Here is a 21,414-nt window from a genome sequence, read left to right as displayed (position 1 = left end):
AAAGAAAAACCCTTAATAAAAAACTTTTTAAAAATGAGACATTTGATGGATACAAAGTTTGGCCACTTATTGGAGGGCGACATGTTTCAAACCTTCGATACGTTTCTGTACAGCCTTTTAAAGCTACAGTGTAAAATTACTTACTTATATTTGAAAAGACTTCTGCAATAAAACCTAACAATATATCGCAAAGCATTCTATTTTGCACTGAAAATGTATTTGTGTAGAACAAATCTTCCCAGTCATCAGCATTTAGTCCACTTTATTAATTCTTGGAATATAATTGAGAAACTCCACAGCACTGTACCATAAAGTCACAGGTTGAAGGTTATTCTTGAAGTCTGAAATCGCAAATATTTGGATCCTTTAGGAAAGCAGGGTCTTTCAATGTGACTGACATAAATCCTACAGAGGAGAGAAAATAATTAACACAACCAACAAAAAAAAAAAAAAAAGTCCCCATACACCCCGCACTCGATGAAATATGTCAGGCGAATGAGGCAAATACTTGGGGGGAGGGACGTCTAAGCTCCAACCTACCAGAGATTGGTTCAAAGGGTGTAAGTTGTGTTAGGGTGGGGAGTACTGAAATACCCAGAGCTCAATCCTGGGTTTACAGCTCTTTCAATGTGGTAAACTTGGGAGGAAGCAACTCCAGCTGAGGAATGAACTATAAGGGGGCACAACAGTGACAGATGAAATCTAAAGGAGATACAACTTGGGTCCCAAGAGCATTAATCAGCGTCTCTGGATTACTAGTTCAGTGACCATACCACTCTGTCACCACCTCCCCATAGATTACAGTTAGAAAAAGGTGTTCAATGTTAGTTTTAGAATTAAAGTTTTTTTTATCCCATCACATACCCATTTGCTGGGATCTTTTGATGGCCTTGGAAATTTCTCTTTGTTTTTTTCCACACAAGCCTAGAAGGGGCAAAAACAAATGAAATACAATGGATTTACTGTGCTCACACAACAGTAGGAATTACTGCTCAATATATCCTTCAATTTCTCCACAGGTGAGGATCTCAGACCTTAGTCCAAGAAACTACACTGATTCGTCAATATGATTTAAATGACAGATTATCTATCCCAAAATGAATGCACTCAAACGTGGAGCATTCTCTTCTCAGAAGGTTGTGCGACTTTGGAACTCTCTGCCTCCGAAGCCAGTGTCATTGATTCCCTTGCCTAACACGAATCGGGTGTAGGTGGAAATGGAGAATGTCAAACACAATAATAATAATCTTTACTGTCACAAGTAGGCTTACATTAACATTGCAATGAAGTTACTGTGAAAATCCCCTAGTCGCCACATTCCGGCACCTGTTCGGGTACACAGAAGGAGAATTCAGAATGTCCAAATCACCTAACAGCACGTCTTTTGGGACTTGTGGGAGGAAACCGGAGCACCCGGAGGAAACCCACGCAGACACGGGGGGAACGTGCAGGCTCCACACAGACAGTGACCCAAGCCGGGAATCGAACCTGGGACCCCGGAGCTGTGAAGCAACAGTGCTACCGTGCTGCCCATCAATCAGCCATTATATGTTCATACAATTTCTCCTGCCTTGACTTGGTGCATTTAAATTATAAATTGAATTTTAAAGTTGGTTTCCAATTCCTACTCACGCCAAGCAGCTTTCTATTCAGGAATGTTCCAGCACAGTTAGTTTGTTTTGTATCTGTACCAGAATTAATTGCGGTGGAACTAATATTCCAGCAGCAATCTTGTACTCATGGTACGTTGCGTGGCCGATCAGGTTTAAGTCAACATGATGAAAGAAATGGCATTTCTCTATTATCTTTTTAAAACTTCAACAGAAGCAAGACCAAAGCAATACAACTAAATTAATACTTTTCCTAACAAATGTTTTTTGGCATGATTTTCTTTCTCTCTGTTTGACCCCCGTTCTCTTTGCCTCTTTAATGTTTGCTGTTGGTTGAGTTCAGCTTGAAGGTGTATCCCTCCCGACATTTGAAGTTCTGACATTGCAGTCACAATTTATTAGGTGGCATTGCATATTTGCGATTGCATGTTGACCGTTGAATTCTGAGAGTTTTACAATGCTGTTTGGGAAAATACAGGCTGTAAAATCCAGAGGAGGAATAAAATGTGGCTTGAGTACTGTTGTTCTGATAAAAGCCATTCAGTCCTTGAAGACTGGGATGACTATCGGAATTTAACTCTAATTCCTTGCTTTCAGTGCATGTTGGAATTTCAATGTTCTGCAATTTGTAATTCCTTGTTCTATTAAATTAAGAAGCTCAACAGCTCTCTCATGTAAATTGGATCCCTCAAAACACATACACACATTCAATCCCAGCTCTGGGTCACTGTCCGTGTGGAGTTTGCACATTCTCCCCGTGTTTGCATATGTTTCGCCCCCACAACCCAAAGATGTGCAGGTTAGGTGGATTGGCCACGCTAAATTACTGCTTAATTGGAAAAAATGAATTGGGTACTCTTTTATTTTAAAAAATAATAAATTTAATGTTTAAACACATACACACAGTGGCTGCAGGATGCCAATATGAGATAGCAGGAACTTTTATCTGTTGGAGCTCTGAAGACTCAATGCGTTTGGTGTCTTACCTGTTATGTGTCTCCCAAAAATGTGACCTGTATATGGAGATATAAACTGGGACAAAAGCTGTATTAAAAAAAAAGGATGTTAGTGTCAGAAAACATTCACAAGGTTAATATACTACCATTCTGTATTTGGTTTAAACTAAAGTAAACAAGCTATTATAAACACTATTAGTCTTCACGTTTCTCTTTTTAAAGAGGGGATCTACTTTTCAATGGCAAATGAGTTTCAAAATTTTCATTTGTCTTGGACATTTGCAAAATGGTTTAGGGTGTCACTTGGTAACTGGTGGTCATGGCACCATAGCAGAAAGTCATCTGCAAGTTGGCAGTCACACAAGACAGTCCACAAGGAATGGCTGCATGCAGATGCTCCACTGAAGCTGAAACCAGGGTTATGGCATATATATCAAAGCTGAATAGAGGAAGCTTCACCTTTCAGGTGGTCTGTATTGCATCTGACTTGCAAGTACGATGATGACAGAATGGGAAAAGTAAGTTATATTCCTCGGTATTCACCTTGAAGACGACCAAAATATTATTTAACGTGTGTTCTCTAAAATGGGAGAGACTTTTATTACTATCCGCTGTCAATTCTGATGAGGAGTCAACACTATTCCGCTCTCCACAGATGCTGTCAGATCTGCTAATTATTTCCAGCATCTGTAGTATTTTGCTTTTTCTAGAACTCCCTGTTCTCGAGTATTAGCAGCATACATGTAGCAAAAGCAACAAAAAAATCTAATTTGCATCTCGCTGCTCAACTATCAATTTGGACAATAAACTAAAATCTTTTTTTTGCGGAACTGTAACACATGACCTTAAAACATATACTCTGCAGTTTAATAAGGAATTATAACTGCAGAGAAAAATAAACTGTTTAACGGCACAGTGGTTAGCACTGCTACCTCACAGCACCACGGACCTGGGTTTGATTCCGACTTTGGGTGACTGTGGAGTTGGCACTTTCTCCCAGAGTCTGAGTAGGTTTTCTCCGGGTGCTCCGGTTTTCTCCCACAGTCCAAATATGTGCAAGTTAGGTGCATCAGCCATGTTAAATTGCCCATTAGTGTCCAAAGATTAGGTGGTGTTGCAGGGATGGGGTGAGTGAGTGGGCCTAGGTAGGATGCTCTTTCGGCAGGTCAGTGCAGACTCAATGGGCACTCCTTCTGCATTGTAGGGATTCTATTGCAGTCAATGTAATCAACAGTTACTCAGCTATCAACTCTGGTTTATTTTCTGTTAACCACTTGCCTGTCATTTATCCTCTGTGTTTCCACCCACCCTATTCCTTTAGAATTTAGTTCGTGTTGGAGATTTAAAATTTATTTTTCACTGTTTCTTCCTGTCTTTTACTTCCATTTTTCTTTCTATACATGATTTACGTTAATCCTTGGCTGTAGATGTTGATGTATTTACATTGTGTATTTATCTATGTCCTATGTTTTTTCATGTATGGAACGATCTGCCTGGACTGTACGCAGGACAATACTTTTCACTGTACCTCGGTACACGTGACAATAAATCTAAATCTAACATGCAAACTGGAATTTACTTGAATTTAGAAAAGCCTCTCTGTTTCTTGCACCATTCAGATGATACAGAGCTCGAAAATTATGTTACAGTGATACAGGACATTGGATAGACCACATTTGGAATATTGTGTCCAATTCTTGTCACCGCACTACCAGAAGCACAAGGAGGCTTTAGAGAGAGAGTACAGAAAAGGTTTACCAGGATGTTGCCTGGTATGGAGGGTATTAGCTATGAGGAGAGATTGAATAAACTGGGATTGTTCTCCCTAGAGAGACGGAGGCTGAGGAGCGACCTGATAGAGGTTTATTAAATTATTAGCGGTATAGTTAGCGTGAACAGTTGGAGGCCTTTTTCCCGGGGTGGAAATGACAATTACAAGGGGGCACAAGTTCAAGATGAGAGGGGGGAAAAGGTTCAGAGGAGATGTGCGGGGGAAGTTTTTACATAAAGGGTGGTGGTGGCCTGGAATGTACTGCCAAGTGAGGTGGTTGAGGCAGATACGTTAGCGACCTTTAAGACTTATCTAGATAGGCACATGAACAGATGGGGCATAGAAGGATACAGGCGGTTGGTCTAGATAGAACACATGATCGGCGCAGGCTTGGAGGGCTGAAGGGCCTGTTCCTGTGCTGTATTGTTCTTTGTTATCCCCAGAAGAAGGCACCATGTTAAACCAGATGCCAGATGAAAACCAAGTCTATGCTAAAAACAGCAATTCGTAGCAATTGTTATTTAATATTCCATCCATACATTAAGTTTACATAACTAAATCTCGCCAAGCAGCCAGAGCACTCCATTCATTTCTTTACAGTAAAAAGGTAGCACTGAGCTCATGGGGGAATTATATTATTTATACTTTCACATGCAAAACCACCCTCCAATTGCTTGACATACAGACTACATACATTGACTAATTTGGTCTCATGCATGTCTCCCCCAATACCCTATTAAATAACATGGACAAACCTGTGTGTTCCTGTAGTCCACCGGAATACCACACAGAACACATCTCTTGGGTGGTTCTTTGTAAGGGTTTTCTAACTTTATTGGCTGTAAGAAAGTGAACATTTGAAGCACATTCGAGTCCTAACCATTTCCCATCCTCAATTCATAGATACAACAAAATAAGCGATGAGTTGTTTACAAAATATCAGTCATAATGAGATAGAAAACAAACAAGGGCATTTTACACCTCACCTCTAATTCTTCCCCATTAGGATAATTGTCATAGCATTAAATCTTCGACAAACAATTAGATATATTGTAGGTGGAGAAGAGGTTTTTTTTTTGGTGCGCTGGGGCAGTGGCCAAAAGATTGGTCAAAAAAGGGCTTTAAAGAGACGGGAAAACCAACGAGTCAGAGAGGTTTTGTGGAGAAATTCCATCCTTTGGGGTTGGGAAGTTGGCTGAAGGCACAGCCAGCAATAGTGAGGTAAATTGAGGAGGAGGGTATGCAAGGGTCAGACGGACTCTCAGAAGGATGCAGAATTTAAAACACTAGAGGGGGCTAGAGATTTGTAGAGGCTAAACCATAAAAGGTGTTTAAACATGATGATGAGAATTTTAAATATCATTGCAGGGCAACAAGAACAGGCATAATGGGTAAGCAAGACTTGGTATGAAATATGATACAGGCAGCTAAACTTTAAATGATCTAAACTTTACAGAGAGTGAAAGGTGATAGACTGTCCGTGAATGCAGTTGAACAGGATAATAGAAACATGGAGAAGGGCTTCAGAACCAGATATACTGGGGAGAAAGCAAGCAACATTATGGAAATGTATGAAACAAATGGTCCTTTTTATGGGGAGAATATCATGTCAGATACAGCAAGCACGGGGAAGATTATAAACTGTAGGAAGACACATGTAAGTTAGTTGATTGGTCAGACGATTGTCAAGGGGATAATGAATGTGGAAAACCACAATAAACATTTTCAGAAGAGGAAACGTACGCAAAACAGTTTTGAAACAGAGTAAAGGGGAGAAAGAAAAGAAAGTGATTTTATAGCCTCAGAAAAAAATTCAAAGCTTTTTGCAGACAATGAATTAGTTTTGGTATGAAGTCAAGTTTTGTACTGTAGGTAAATAGTACAGTTTGGTTCCCCAAACAGCAATGGGAATGAATGATCTCATTGGTCTGTTTTAATGATATGGGTTTGAGTGGATGTGGGGATTTGGGTACAAGAATCTTTGGGAAGACGTGTTGATGTGGTCAATAATTGAACCCAAGATTTTTCTAGCATGTATAGTTGACTGTAATAAGTAACGCTGGGGATTTTCACAGTAACTTCATTGCAGTGTTAATGTAAGCCTACGTGTGACACTAATAAAGACTATTATCATGCAGTACATTTGCACATTAATCACTGGGAAAGACTTAGTAAAATTATCTTTAACAATGATAGAACATGGGCAGCACGGTGGCGCAGTGGGTTAGCACTGCGGCCTCACGGCGCCGAGGTCCCAGGTTCGATCCCGGCTCTGGGTCACTGTCCGTGTGGATTTTGCACATTCTCCCCGTTTGCATGGGTTTCGCCCCCACAATCCAAAAATGTGCAATCTAGGTGGATTGGCCACACTAAATTGCCCCTTAATTGGAAAAAATGAATTGGGTACTTTAAATTTATTTTATAAAAACAATGATATAACACATAAACCTCTTCTGCCACAATATACATTAATGGTCTGGAAGGAACTGAAGGCATTGTTTGCAGATGATACAAAGATCTGTAGAGGAACAGGTAGTATTGAGGAAGCAGGGATGCTGCAGAAGGATTTGGACAGGCTAGGAGAGTGAGCAATGAAGTGGCAGATGAAATACAATGTGGAAAAGTGTGAGGTTATGCACTGTGGAAGGAGCAATGGAGGTACAGACTATTTTCTAAATGGAGAAATGCTTAGGAAAGCATTAGGACAGAACACAAAGGGACTTGGGAGTCCTTGATCACGATTCTCTTAAGGTCAAAGTGCAGGTTTAGTCGGCAGTTAGAAAGACAAATGTAATGTTAGCATTCATGTCGAGAGGGCTAGAATACAAGAGCAGGGATGTACTTTGGAGGCTGTAAAAGGTTCTGGTCAGACCCCATTTGGAGTATTGTAGCAGTTTTAGGCCCCGTATCTAAGGAAGGATGTGCTGGTCTTGGAAAGGGTCCAGAGGAGGTTCACAAGAATGATCCCTGGAATGAAGAGCCTGTCATATAAGGAATGGTTGAGGACTCTGGGTCTGTACTCGTTGGAGTTTAAAAGGATGAGAGGGGATCTTATTGAAACTTACAGGATACGGAGAGGCCTGGATAGAGTGGACGTGGAGAGGATGTTTCCACTTGTAGGAAAAACTACAACTAGAGGACACAATCTCAGACTAAAGAGACGATCCTTTAAAACAGAGATGAGGAGGAATTTCTTCAGCCAGAGGATGGTGAATCTGTGGAACTCTTTGCTGCAGAAGGCCGTGGAGGCCAAATCACTGAGTGTCTATAAGACAGAGATAGATAGGTTCTTGATTAATAAGGGGATCATGGGTTATGGGGATGGGGAAAATATCACCCATGATTGAATGGCGGAGCTGACTCGATGGGCCAAGTGGCCTAATTCTGCTCCTATGTCTTATGGTCTAACTCCAATGGAATCTCACCAAATATCAATACAGAGTAGTACTGGAAATTTGAGAACATGTTTGATACTCAGTTTGATCTGTATAAACAGAATTTCTCTGGCATGGTGAATAGTTCACTCAACTTTATTTAATCATTGCCTCCAGAAATCTATGTCATTTTGAGGCCACTATAGACTTCTGGAATCTAAGAAAACATGTTGTGACATTTGTTCTCATTAGATAAATGTTTTCTTACCATATCAGAAGTGTCACTAGTCGTTGGAGTATGCTGAGTGCTGATCCCCTTTTGCCAGATTGCTGAAAAGCAAACAAATGAGAAATACAGGGGTATGTGAATCATAGAATAATGGTAGGCCTTCAGTAGTTTGAGGTTTGCTGTGTCGCAAATGCTCAGAATCACTGCCCTCCAGAGCAGGAGTTCAACATTAGATTTTAAATCTGGGTTTCATTTGTGCAGACATCGCCAAACAATTCCTCGCGTCAATCTAACACAGCTAGGTAACCAACTGCCATGGCACTTCAAGTAATAATTGTAAAGTAATTGCATTAGCTCCAGACTCTTGTGTAAGATCACTATCTGTGCAGAGTCTGCAGGTTCTCCCAGTGTCTGTGTGGGTTTCCTCTGGGTGCTCCGGTTTCCTCCCACAGTCCAAAGATGTGCAGGTTAGGTGGATTGGCCATGCTAAATTGCCCTTAGTGTCCAAAAAGGTTAGGTTGGGTTACGGGGATAGGGTGGTGTGGGTTTCAGTGGGGTACTCTTTCCAAGTGCGGGTGCAGACTCAATGGGCCGAATAACCTCCTGCTGCACTGTAAATTCTATGATTCTATGATCCTTAGGGTTATTATCTGCTAGTTCCTGAGCTCACAGTACAAGTGTTAACTAGGCACCAAGACGTTCAGATCCAACCTATGAGATCCTATCCTCAGTTACTACATAGAATTAATAGTGTAGAAGGAGGCCATTAGGCCCATCGAGTGCACCGATCCTCTGAAAGAACACCCTACCTAGGCCCAACCCCCCACCCTATCTCCGTAACCCCACCTAACAAGTTACAGGGGAGAGTAGATCTTTTGAAGTTTTAGAGCATTTGCATTCAATTTAGTGGGTGTCCCTGGTGTGGAAGAACATTAAAGCTAATCCAAAGCTCCCCAAGAGCAGAGTATCCAGGTCAGGTTGCTCCAAACTGGTGGTGAATATTTTGGGTAAATGGAGTCTAATGAGCCCTGGCATGTGGAAGAATTGATGAGGTGAAAGTGATGGGAGAGAGGAGGCTTAGACAATGGCGGAGAAGTAAGCAGATTTGGCTGTGCAAGGGGATCAATAGTACTGGGCAAGATGGTAAACTCAGAATGGCCATGTACAATTGATCGGAGGGGAGCGGATAAAAAAAATCAATCCATGACAGTTGTCAGCTGCACAGTTGGTAACCAGAGAAAGCTGGAATTAAAAGAGCACCTAAATAAACACGTGGAGGGTAGATTTCCCCTTAGGCCAGACAAGAGTGGAAGACTGTGGATGGGCAGAAAAGTTGTTTTTAAATTGTTTTGTTAGGTAACTGAACACAAATTGAGTGCCGACTCTTGGCACCATTATTCATCCATTAATTTCAAAGGATTGGAACTCTCACAAATGGTTCCAGTCGGTGCAGCAATTTTGGGAAGAGATCTAGGAACAAGAAATCAAACAGCCATGTCACTGAAGTTCCCATACCCTTCACTTTACGTCTGATGTCAAGAGACTTGGACTATGTTGTAGAAATCGCCATCTTTCTGACTTCAACAAGATTGCCAAGTGTATCAAGGTATGACTGAAACACAGGCAACTCCCTGCAGTGACCCTCACAAGGGAAAGAAAATCAAGAGGGCTGATCTCCTTGAAGCGGCAGGGAGATGCGCAGATAGCATCCTAAAATGCAGGGAAAAATCAATTCTGACTTGATTCACTAAAGTTGAGAAAAAGAACAAAGGATTCAATATAAATGCCACTCCACAATGATTAATACAGCCTTCCACAAAAATATTTCTTAAGCACAGTTTGCTCTCCAGGTTTATTCCAGAAGGCTTTGTTGTCAGCCAAATATCACATCACATCATAAGGGGCTGATTTAGCACAGTGGGCTAAACAGCTGGCTTGTAATGCAGAACAAGGCCAGCAGCGTGGGTTCAATTCCCATACCGGCCTCCCCGAACAGGCGCCGGCATGTGGTGACTAGGGGCTTTTCACAGCAACTTCATTGAAGCCTACTTGTGACAATAAGCAATTATTATCATAGAATGATTACAACACAGAAAGAGGCCATTCATGGTGACAAGGCATCCCATTGTTCCAACTCTTTTTCTTTTTAAATATTTTTTAATTCTCTTCATTCTTCACATTTTCTCCCAAATTTACACCCACCAACAATAAACAATAATCAGTAATAAATATGTCAATCCCCATATCAATAACAACGATCCCATCCTCCCACCAAACATTAGCCCGCATGTTCATAAGAACATAAGAACTAGGAACAGGAGTAGGCCATCTGGCCCCTCGAGCCTGCTCCGCCATTCAATGAGATCATGGCTGATCTTTGTGGACTCAGCTCCACTCTCCGGCCCGTACACCATATCCCCGAATCCCTTTATTCTTTAGAAAGGTATCTATCTTTTTCTTAAAAACGTTTAAAGAAGGAGCCTCAAATGCTTCACTGGGCAAGGAATTCCAGAGATTCACAACCCTTTGGGTGAAGAAGTTCCTCCTAAACTCGGTCCTAAATCTACTTCCCCTTATTTTGAGGCTATGCCCCCTAGTTCTGCTTTCCCCAACCAGTGGAAACAACCTGCCCGCATCTATCCTATCTATTCCCTTCATAATTTTATATGTTTCAATAAGATCTCCCCGGATCCTTCTAAACTCCAATGAGTACAGTCCCAGTCTACTCAACCTCTCGTCATAATCTAATCCCCTCAACTCTGGGATCAACCTAGTGAATCTCCTCTGCACTCCCTCCAGTGCCAATATGTCCTTTCTCAGGTAAGGAGACCAAAACTGAACATAATACTCCAGATGTGGCCTCACCAACACCTTATACAATTGTAGCATAACCTCCCTAGTCTTGAACTCCATCCCTCTAGCAATGAAAGACAAAACTCGATTAGCCTTCTTAATCACCTGTTGCACCTGCACACCAACTTTTTGCGACTCGTGCACCAGCACACCCAGGTCCCTCTGCACAGCAGCATGTTTTAACATCTTACCGTTTAAATAATAATCCATTCTGCTGTTATTCCTCCCAAAATGGATAGCCTCACACTTGGCAACATTGAATTCCATCTGCCAGACCCTAGCCCATTCACCTAACCTATCCAAATCCTTCTGCAGACTTCCGGTATCCTCTGCACTTTTTGCTTTACCACTCATCTTAGTGTCGTCTGCAAACTTTGACACATTGCACTTGGTCCCCAACTCCAAATCATCTATGTAAATTGTGAACAACTGCAGGCCCAACACTGATCCTTGAGGGACCCCACTAGTTACAGGTTGCCAACCAAAGAAACACCCATTTATCCCCGCTCTCAGCTTCCTGTTAGTTAACCAATCCTCTACCCATGCTACCACTTTACACTCAATGCCATGCATCTTTAGTTTATGCAGCAAACTTTTGTGTGGCACCTTGTCAAAAGCTTTCTGGAAATCCAGATATACCACATCCAGTGGCTCCCCGTTATCTACTGCACTGGTAACGTCCTCAAACAATTCTGCCAAATTAGTCAGACACGACCTACCCTTTGTGAACCCATGCTGCGTCTGCCCAATGGGACAATTTCCCTCCAGGTGCCCCGCTATTTCCTCCTTAATGATAGATTCTAGCATTTTCCCTACAACCGAAGTTAAGCTTACCGACCTATAATTACCCGCTTTCTGACGACCTCCTTTTTTAAACAGTGATGTCACGTTTGCTACTTTCCAATCCTCTGGGACCACCCCAGAGTCTAGTGAATTTTGATAAATTATCACTAGTGCGTTTACAATTTCCCTAGCCATCTCTTTTAACATTCTGGGATGCATCCCATCAGGGCCAAGAGACTTGTCTACCTTTAGCCCCATTAGCTTGCCCAATACTGCCTCCTTAGTCATTACAATCATCTCAAGGTCCTCACCTATCATATCTTTATTTCCATCAGTCACTGGCATGTTATTTGTGTCTTCCACTGTGAAGACTGACCCAAAAAGTCTGTTCAGCTCCTCAGCCATTTCCCCGTCTCCTATTATTAAATCTCCCTTCTCATCTTCCAAAGGACCAATATTTACCTTAGCCACTCTTTTTTGTCTTATATATTTGTAGAAGCTTTTACTATCTGCTTTTATGTTCTGAGCAAGTTTACTTTCATAGTCTACCTTACTCTTCTTTCTAGCTTTTTTAGTAGCTTTCTGTTGTCCCCTAAAGACTTCCCAGTCCTCTAGTCTCCCACTAATTTTTGCCACTTTGTATGTTTTTTCCTTCAATTTGATACTCTCCCTCACTTCCTTAGATATCCACGGTCGATTTTTCCCCTGTCTACCGTCTTTCTTTTTTGTCGGTATGAACCTTTCCAGAACACTGTGAAAGATCGCTCGGAAGGTTCTCCACTGTTCCTCAACTGCTTCACCATGAAGTCTTTGCTCCCAGTCTACCTTAGCTAGCTCTTCTCTCATCCCACTGTAATCACCTTTGTTTAAGCACGAAACACTAGTGTTTGATTTTACCTTGTCATCCTCCAACTGTATTTTAAATTCCACCATATTGCGGTCGCTCCTTCCAAGAGGATCCTGAACTATGAGATCATTAATCAATCCTGCCTCATTACACAGGACCAGATCTAGGACCGCTTGTTCCCTTGTAGGTTCCATTCCATACTGTTCCAGGAAATTATCCCGGACACATTCTATAAACTCCTCCTCAAGGTTCACACAAACAAATGACAAAAAGGAATTAGGGATCACCCATAGTCACCATTAACACACACAGCCACCATCCCCCAACCCTCCCACCCACAAGTCCCAACTAATGTTCTTGAAAGTGCATAATGAATAATGCCCATGAATTGTAGAACCCCTCCATCCTTCCCCTCAGTTCAAACTTAACCTTCTCAAGAATCCCATCAAGTCCCCCCGCCACGCCAGAGCACAGGGTGGAGAGGTTGCTCTCCAACCTATCAGGATCCGCCTTCGGACGATCAACGAGGCAAAGGCTACAACATCTGCCTCCGCACCCATTTCCAACCCTGGCTGGTCCGACACCCCGAATATGGCCTCGCGGGGGCCCGGGTCCAGTTTTACATGTACCACTTTAGAAATTACCCTAAAAACCTCCTTCCAGTAATCCTCTAGCTTTGGACAGGACCAAAACATATGAACGTGATTAGCAGGGCCCACACGCAACATTCACACACATCTTCTACACCTTCAAAGAATCGGTTCACGCTCGCCCTCGTGAGGTGTGCTCTGTATACCACCTTCAGCTGTATAAGCCCCAACCTCGCACACGGTGGAGGCATTCACTCTCCGGAGCACTTCACACCAGAACCCCTCCTCCATATCCTCTCCCAACTCTTCCTCCCACTTTGCTTTGATCCCTTCCAGTGGTGCCTTCTCCTCTTCCAAAATAGCTCTGTGAACCACTGACACTACCCCCTTCTCCAGTCCCCCTGTCGACAGTATCTCCTTCAGCAATGTGGAGGCCGGCTCCACCGGGAAGCCCTGTATTTTCTTTCTGGCAACATTTCGAACCTGCGTGTATCTAAAGTTTTCTCCCTGCTCCAGCCCATACTTCGCTTCCAGCTCCTTCAATCCTGCAAACCGACCCCTAAGAAACAAATCTTTTAGTGTCTTAATCCCCTTCTCCTCCCATTTCTAAAAATTTCCATCCCACCTCCCTGACTCAAATCCCATTGTTCCAAGTCTGTGTAATTAAAGTTCTCCTAAAGTCTCTCCTTACTTGCAATAATCATTTTTAAATCGACACCTCCACAGCAATATCTAGCTTACCAACAGAAGTCAAATTCATCTATCAAGTCCATAAGCATTTTAAAATTGTCAATTAAAACTGCTCTGTGATCCAGTGGGAATAATCTCGGTATTCCCTCAGAACTATTGTTTCCCATCACTGGCACCACTTTGATAAAATTCCTGTACACTCTGTCATTTTAATATCCTTTTGATTGTGGGGCTCCCAAATCTGCAATCAGAGAATTATATGCGCCAGTCCACACACTCAAGGAGCTATCCAATCACTATTACACCTCCACTTTTCCCCAGTGTTTTGCAAATGTATCCTCTTCAACTATTAATCCAATTCCTTTCGGAAGTAACTACTGAATACATACCTTTCCAACACTTTTTCAGTCAGTGCATTCCAGATCATAGCACACTTCTTAAAGGAAAAAAAAAATCGCCTCTCATCTCTTTTGCCACTTCACATGTGTCCCCTCTGGTTTTCAAATCTTCTACCAGCACAAACAAAAGTTTTTACTTTAATCAAACTCCACCATGATTTTGAACAGCTCTATTAAAATCTCCCCTCAGAATTGTCCGCTCCCAAGATGAGCAATGCCAGCTTCTTCCAATGACTGAAGCCCCTCATCTCTGGTACCAATCTAAGCAAATTCTCCCTAAAGTCTTGACAACCTTCCTAAACTCTGGTCTGATGTCCAGAGCCAGGCACCGTATTAAAGCCGGAGCCCCACTCTTATAAAAACAACAGTGCGGCCGAATTAGTGTTGAGGAGAGGTAGGGGGGGAATCATTTCCTCAGCCCTGTACAGAGCCGGAACACCGCCTCCCCGTTGCCAGCAGTTTGGGCCTCTTACCTGGACGCCATGTCCTCACCGCCCGCAACATCCCGCTGCAACAAGGATCCCCGCTATCCGCGCTTGCGCAAACACCCTCAGGGAGTGCACGGTCTGCGCCTGCTCAAAGACCCTCTGGGTGCGCGGTCTGCGCATGCTTGTCTCAATGATTTGGCCAGGACGAGGCCAACCGCCGGACGGAAATGGCGTCATTGACGGATCGTAGCCCCGCCCCGACGTCCTCAAGAACGAGGGGCGGGCCTGGAGGCTGGCGAGTCAGGCCTCATCCGGACAATCGCAAACCTACAGCTACCAATCAATCTGCAGCGTTTAAATTTAAACTGTCAGTGCAGCCGCACCATATTACCGACCAGTGTAATTGTGACTGTTCCGCTGTAAGTGTGAACATTGCGGTGTGACTGTGGACACAACGTTATGGTGACAGTTCTGTTGTCAGTGTGAAGATTGCGGCGTGATTGTGAACACTGATGACTGCTCTATTATAAGTGTGAACATTGGGGTGCGATTGTGAATGCAATGTGATGATGACTATTGTAAGTGTGAATGTTGTGAATACAATGTGATGACTAAGTGTGAACATTGGGGTGTGATTTAAAACAGTGTGATGGTGACTCCTATTGTAAGTGTGAACATCAGGAGTCAGATTGAGTTTAGTCTGATATATGAACATTGTGGGTGATTTGGTCTCTGGTGTGTTGTAAGTGTTTGAGTGTGATAGCTCCAATGCGTGTGAAAGTATTCCAGTCTGATTGTGATTTCCTGGAAAAATGCTGTGGAATGGAAATTCACTTTAGCCAGGTCCATTGGTTCACCAACAAGCAGTGTGACATTCAGTGTGTCTTAACATGAATTTGGACCAGGCTAATGAGAGTCAGGATTCAAATCAGTGGGTTTCTATACGGAAACGAGTCAGGGAAAAAAATATCAGTGTCAAGACACCACCGCCCAGCAAGAAAAAGTACAATAATTGCGTGAGTGTTCCTGAAATGATTATGAAGCAAGAGGAGGAGGTGCACCCTGCAGCATCACTGACCCAGGATTACATGGAGCAGGTATTACACAATGATGTAAAGATTTACCAGACGTTCACAAATCTAAGAAATATATCTTTGCATCCAAGACTTGTAAAAGGATGGACCCGCAATAGATGCAGATGTATATGAGGCATGTAAAGGATAGAACAAACATTCACAACAAAGATTTGGATCAAAGATAAACAACATACACAACAAAGGCACAGCTAAAAGAAGTGTTCAAGATAAAACTGGCTAATGCAAATAACATGTAAAAGAAGTACAACAGAGATTTGTTGATGTCCACAAGTAATGAATTTACAGAGAAAGCATGTCGAGGATTAATGGCATATGAATCAATAAGTAGAGCCTGCTTAGTCACTAGTGTGACAAACCTGCTGTTTAAATTCAGAGGTTTATATTTGCTGAGGACTTTCTTGCTTCACATTTCAGCATATTTATTGGTTCATATTCCTTCACAAAATATTAATGTGTCCATGTTTAATAAAGAAGACTTAAGATTTCATTAAAATTCTGTCGGGTTATGCTGTCCCCTCATACTCCCGTCCCTCACAGAGATTCTAGAGGAAGTATAATTATACACCTCCTCACACTGCCTAAAATTATTCTTTTATGCTGGCCAGATCGTTCATTTCTAATGTGAGACAATTAAATTAAAACCAATTTACAACTTTAATAATTTAAATTATTTATTTTTCAAAATGTACTAGTTAAACTCCCATGGTGTTACACACTGGGTGGACAGGGGTACATTTGACTAATATATAAAATTTATGATATTGAATCAGTACCCTGTTTTACATGAAATGGATTGCTATTTCACTATCGCCTATTCTATCGCATGCAGTCAGAATTATCCCCAGGAAGTCCTTGATGCAAGCTGAAGCGAGGTACAATAGTAGAGATAATTGGATCAGGGCGCGGAGATGTAAATCAGTTCCCATTTGAAAGCATATTAGTTTTATATTTCCCTTGTAAATCTTTCTGTCCACATTTATCTGACCATGTAAACTTGCTCTCATAGTGCCACTTCAGCTCTTGAACACAGAAATGAAGGCTGACACTTCGGTGTAGTTATAAGGGAATCAGATGCGCCGTCTTTCAGATGAGATGTTAAACCAAGGCTCCATCTGCCTGCTCAGGTAAAAGATCCCATGGCACTATTTCAAAGAAGCGCAGGGGAGTTATCACTGGTATCCTGGCCAATATTTATTCCTCAACCAACATTCCTCAACCAACATTCCCGTACCAGCCTCCCCGAACAGGCGCCGGAATGTGGCGACTAGGGGCTTTTCACAGTAACTTCATTTGAAGCCTACTTGTGACAATAAGCGATTTTCATTTTTCATTTCAAAATACAGATTATCTGGCCATTATCACATTGTTGTTGGTGGGAGTTTGCCGTGTGCAAATTGGCTGCCGTGTTTGTTAAGTTACAGCAGTACCTGCATTTCAAAATGTACTTCATTAACTGTAAAGCACTTTGAGTTGCCGGCATTTGTGAGAAGTGTTGTATGAATGTAAGCCTTTCCTTCAGTTTGATTGCAACCTCCTCTAAGTGGTGTTGTAGCACCTCCACTAACAGGGAAGCATAATCACGGTAACAATAAGCTTACACAGGCAGTTTCCATTGTGAATGTGGACACCGGAATTTATAATGGGTGAAAATGCTGGGAAAAAGTTGCATGCAAGTGTGAAATTTTTAAAAGCAAAATACTGTGGATGTTGGAAATCTGAAATTGTTAATGTACTTCCAGATACTATATGATCTCTTGTCATACTCCATGGTAAGGTAAATTTGAATGTTTCAGGTCAGGGAATACAGGGTGTGTTGCAGTGCAACCAGTGTGAAGGGTTGGAGGGAGGGAGGTGAATGGCAAAGCTTATCTGATGGAGAGGAGGACTGGCTAGGGGGCGAGAAGAGCAGCATGTGTGCTGGGGGAGGTATAAGACTGTGGGGGAAGGGGACAGATGAGGGAGAGGTGGAGAGGCGGAATGGGGAAAGGAATGTTGAAGAGGAATTCAGAGGAGCTGGGATAAGATTAGCCTTTGGGGAAATTGCAGCCAGTTGGAAATTGGGAAAGAATACCCTTGCCAGCTAGTGGGACAGGGGGAAATGGGTCAGATTTTGCCGCACATTAATGAATTGTTCACTTTTTAAAAATAAATTTAGAGCACTCAATTATTTTTTTTCCAATTAAGGGGCATTTAAAAAAATATATATAAATTTAGAGTACCCAATTCATTTTCCAATTAAGGGGCAATTTAGCATGGCCAATCCACCTATGCTGCACATCTTTGGATTGTGGGGGCGAAACCCACGCAGACACGGGGAGAATGTGCAAACTCCACACGGACAGTGACCCAGAGCCGGGATCGAACCTGGGACCTCGGTGCCGTGAGGCAACAGGGCTAACCCACTCTGCCACCGTGCTGCCCTCATTAAGGGGCATTTTAGCATGGTCAATCCACTGTGCCGAGGTCCCAGGTTCAATCCCGGCTCTGGGTCACTGTCCGTATGGAGTTTGTACATTCTCCCTGTGTCTGCGTGGGTTTCACCCCCACAACCCAAAGATGTGCAGGGTAGGTGGATTGGCCACGCTAAATTGCTCCTAAATTGGAAAAAATGAATTGGTACTCTAAATTTTTTTTTTAAAAATCATAACATCAACATATTTTTGAAACATGAAATGTGATTGGTAAGGAGCCTTAAATGACAAGATCCCTGCCACATGTTAAGTTTATTGTAATTGACGGAAGTACGGGATGATGTGAACAGTTTAATGAAGTAATGCAGTCCTATTTATGTTCTTTGAATGTAATCATTGTTCAGTTTTTAAGGAATGGTCTCTCAGTTGAATGGTAACAGTGAGCATAAGGTGCAGTGTCGCAGCCCTTTCTCCATATTTAGAGGTTATGCGACTATTTATGAATGCCTGACTTGTACACCAAACTTTAATTGTAAATTAATGAAGAAGCATTGCCAGGTTTTGATTGTCCAAGCCTTTTAACCTCTAAGCTTTCCTTCCTGTGATTTATTTTGGGCTGGTGGAGTTTGTATTATTGATGTACACAAAACAACTTTTCGCACCTCTTCAATTGAGAATACTTTATGTGTTTCCCTATTTTTTCAGGTTGACTGTGACAGTCAGGAAGACCTCTTTGGGGACTATGATAGCTTTGCAGATGACAGCTGCTTTTTGGCGCAGCTTGAAGATGCAGAAGGAAGAAGTCCTGTTTTTACTTCAATCCCAGTAGGTAATGAAAAGGAAGACTGGAAAGACGCTGTGGAACCTCGGGTGACATTTCAGAATACCAACTTGCTTGATTGTCTACAAAACAATGAGAACAAAACACACAAACATCCTGCAGAGGATGTGACCCTCGTTACCGGCAAGCAAGACTCTAGTGGGAAGGAGAGCAACGTTGCAAGTGAGCAGATTTGTACTGAAACTTTAACTGTGTTGCATGCTGGAAACGTAGATGAACCAGATGAGTTACCAAGCTCACAACTTGCACTCTTGGACCATTTTAACTCACCACTGATAAAACATAAAAGCAAAAGCTTAGAATCAGAAACCAGTTGGATGTTGAACTGCTTTGTCAATGACCACCCTAATATCCCATTGAATTCGGAGAATGAATCGCTAAATCTTAACAAAATGCAAAACCAATCAATGACTACAAATCCTGGAACAAATAAGCAGTTGAGTTTGAAAGATCAGATGAAAAACACAATGGCTGGAAATGCCACGGCACCCTCACCGCAGTCAACCAGGAGTAAACAGATGAAGGAGATTGTTCTTTCTGAGGAAATAAATGTTGCTCTGAAAACTATTGAAGCTACTTCAGGGGTTGATATGGGGCCTTTTTATGGACTTCCGAGCAAAGTCAAGGATCTGATTTTCCAGTTCAAAGGCATCAAAAAACTTTATGGTAATATAATAGGGAAGGAAGTTTGAAGTATGGTTAACTGTAGTATGATGAAAAGGAAGATACATAATTTAAAATGCTGAAAGAGGATCTCTAATGAATGGCTATATTTAGGCAGGGGTTTGCAGCCAATCTGACCAGAATGGTAAAGAAACGTGCTGTAATAACAGAATTCACATCAAAATGGGGAATTATGGTGCCAGTACATTTGCCTGTCATTGGATTTGTCCGTACTGAAATTGGGGAAAATTTGAATCAGTTTTTTTTTTTTGGAAAATATTTTATTAAGGCATATATAATTTTTAACAGCAATTTTCAAGAAGAAAAACAACAAAGTAAATAAAACCCACCCACCCAACAACCAAACCCAGCCAACGTGGCTTCGATACACAGTTCCCCCGTCCCCCTTTATTGAATCAGCTTTTACCTAAGTTAGGTGGATGCTCTGATTGTCAGAAACTAGGTAGTATTTTAAGGTAATTTGAGCTGTGGGGCTATAGAAGTCGCGAGGACAAGTGGGGACAACATAGTCATTCCTCTGTTGTGTGTTGGAATCATGGAATCATAAAGCACAGAAGGAGGCCATTTGGCCCATCATGCTCATGCCAGATCTTTGAAGGAGCTATTTTTTTAAATTTAGAGTACCCAATTCATTTTTTTCCAATTAAGGGGCAATTTAGTGTGGCCAATCCACCTAGCCTGCACATCTTTGGGTTGTGGGGGCGAAACCCACGCAAACACAAGGAGAATGTGCAAACTCCACACGAGCAGTGACCCAGAGCCGGGATCGAACCTGGAACAGGGCTGACCGTGAGGCAACAGGGCTAACCCATTGCTCCACCGTGCTGCCCTAAGGAACAATTATTAGTGCTAATTCCCACACTCTGCAATTATTTTCCATTTCAATTATTTATCTAATTGCCATTTGAATGTTATTGTTCCTGCTTCCACCAACCTTTCAGGCAGTAAAAACTTGCTGTGTGAAAAAAATTATTGTTTTGTGACCTCTGGTTATTGCTGCCAATGAAAATGAAACTAGTTTCTTATTCACTTTATCAGGACATCGCCTAATTTTGAACACCTCTATTAAGTCTCTTCTAAACCTTCTCTGCTTTGAGGAGAACAATTTAAATTTTCTAGTCCCTCCTAATAGCTGAAGTTCCTCATCCTTGGTATTGTTCGAGTAAATCTCCTCTGCATCCTCTCCAAGATCTTGACATCCTTCCCACAGGATGGTGCCAAGGATTAGACACAATACTCCAGCTGAGAATTTTAAAGTTTTAGCATAACTTCCTTGCTTTTGTACTGTGTGCTTCTCTTAATGAAGCTCAGGATCTTGTATGCTTTTTTAACAACTTTGCAAATTTCAAAGATTTATTTATTGTGTACACCCACCCACCCACCCATTCATTCATTCTCTATTCTTGCACAGCTTAAAATACTTCCATGTCATTTACAAGTTATATTTATCTAACGCCTTTAACATAATGAAACTTCCCAAGACACGTCATAGGATCGTTATAAAACAGAGTAGACACTGAGCCACATAAGGAGATAATAGGTAGATGACCGACAGCATGCTCAAAAGAGGGCAGCACGGTAGCATAGTGGTTAGCACAATTGCTTCACAGCTCCAGGGTCCCAGGTTCAATTCCCGGCTTGGGTCGCTGTCTGTGCGGAGTCTGCACGTTCTCCCCGTGTGTGCGTCAGTTTCCTCCAGGTGCTCCGGTTTCCTCCCACAGTCCAAAGATGTGCAAGTTAGGTGGATTGGCCATGCTAAATTGCCCTTAGTGTCCAAAATTGCCCTTAGTGTTGGGTGGGGTTACTGGGTTATGGGGATAGGGGAAAGGGTGGAAGTGTGGGCTTGGGTAGG

General features: G+C 42.2%; 2 protein-coding genes across 4 annotated transcripts in view; one reads left to right on the top strand and one right to left on the bottom strand.

The window, feature by feature from the left end:
• Positions 1-245: 245 nt before the first annotated feature.
• mrps18c (mitochondrial ribosomal protein S18C) lies at positions 246-14,748 on the bottom strand. 2 transcript variants are annotated; one of them, XM_072495455.1, is made up of 6 exons: positions 14,575-14,747; positions 7,980-8,041; positions 5,093-5,176; positions 2,597-2,654; positions 865-924; positions 246-405 (listed from the first exon to the last, which is right to left on the bottom strand). In XM_072495455.1, exons 1-6 carry the CDS (start codon positions 14,603-14,605, stop codon positions 329-331), a joined length of 372 nt encoding a protein of 123 aa, XP_072351556.1. In that variant the 5' UTR covers positions 14,606-14,747; the 3' UTR covers positions 246-328. The 2 variants fall into 2 exon arrangements, with proteins under 2 accessions (XP_072351556.1, XP_072351557.1); XM_072495456.1 differs by lacking the exon at positions 865-924 and having other exon boundaries at positions 14,575-14,748.
• A 72-nt stretch (positions 14,749-14,820) lies between these two features.
• Positions 14,821-21,414, top strand: part of helq (helicase, POLQ like) — an 85,197-nt gene continuing 78,603 nt past the window's right edge. Inside the window, exons 1-2 of one of the 2 annotated variants that reach the window (XM_072495453.1) lie at positions 14,821-15,626; positions 18,743-19,040. In XM_072495453.1, the coding sequence (XP_072351554.1) occupies positions 15,420-15,626; positions 18,743-19,040 (505 nt within the window). In that variant the 5' untranslated portion in view covers positions 14,821-15,419. Of the gene's footprint in view, positions 15,627-18,742; positions 19,545-21,414 lie in introns of both variants that reach the window. The other variant, XM_072495452.1, reaches the window with a different exon arrangement.

The sequence above is a fragment of the Scyliorhinus torazame genome, chromosome 3 (genome assembly GCF_047496885.1).
Source record: "Scyliorhinus torazame isolate Kashiwa2021f chromosome 3, sScyTor2.1, whole genome shotgun sequence".
Taxonomy (NCBI): domain Eukaryota; kingdom Metazoa; phylum Chordata; class Chondrichthyes; order Carcharhiniformes; family Scyliorhinidae; genus Scyliorhinus; species Scyliorhinus torazame.
This window is presented reverse-complemented; position numbering and strand designations above follow the sequence as displayed.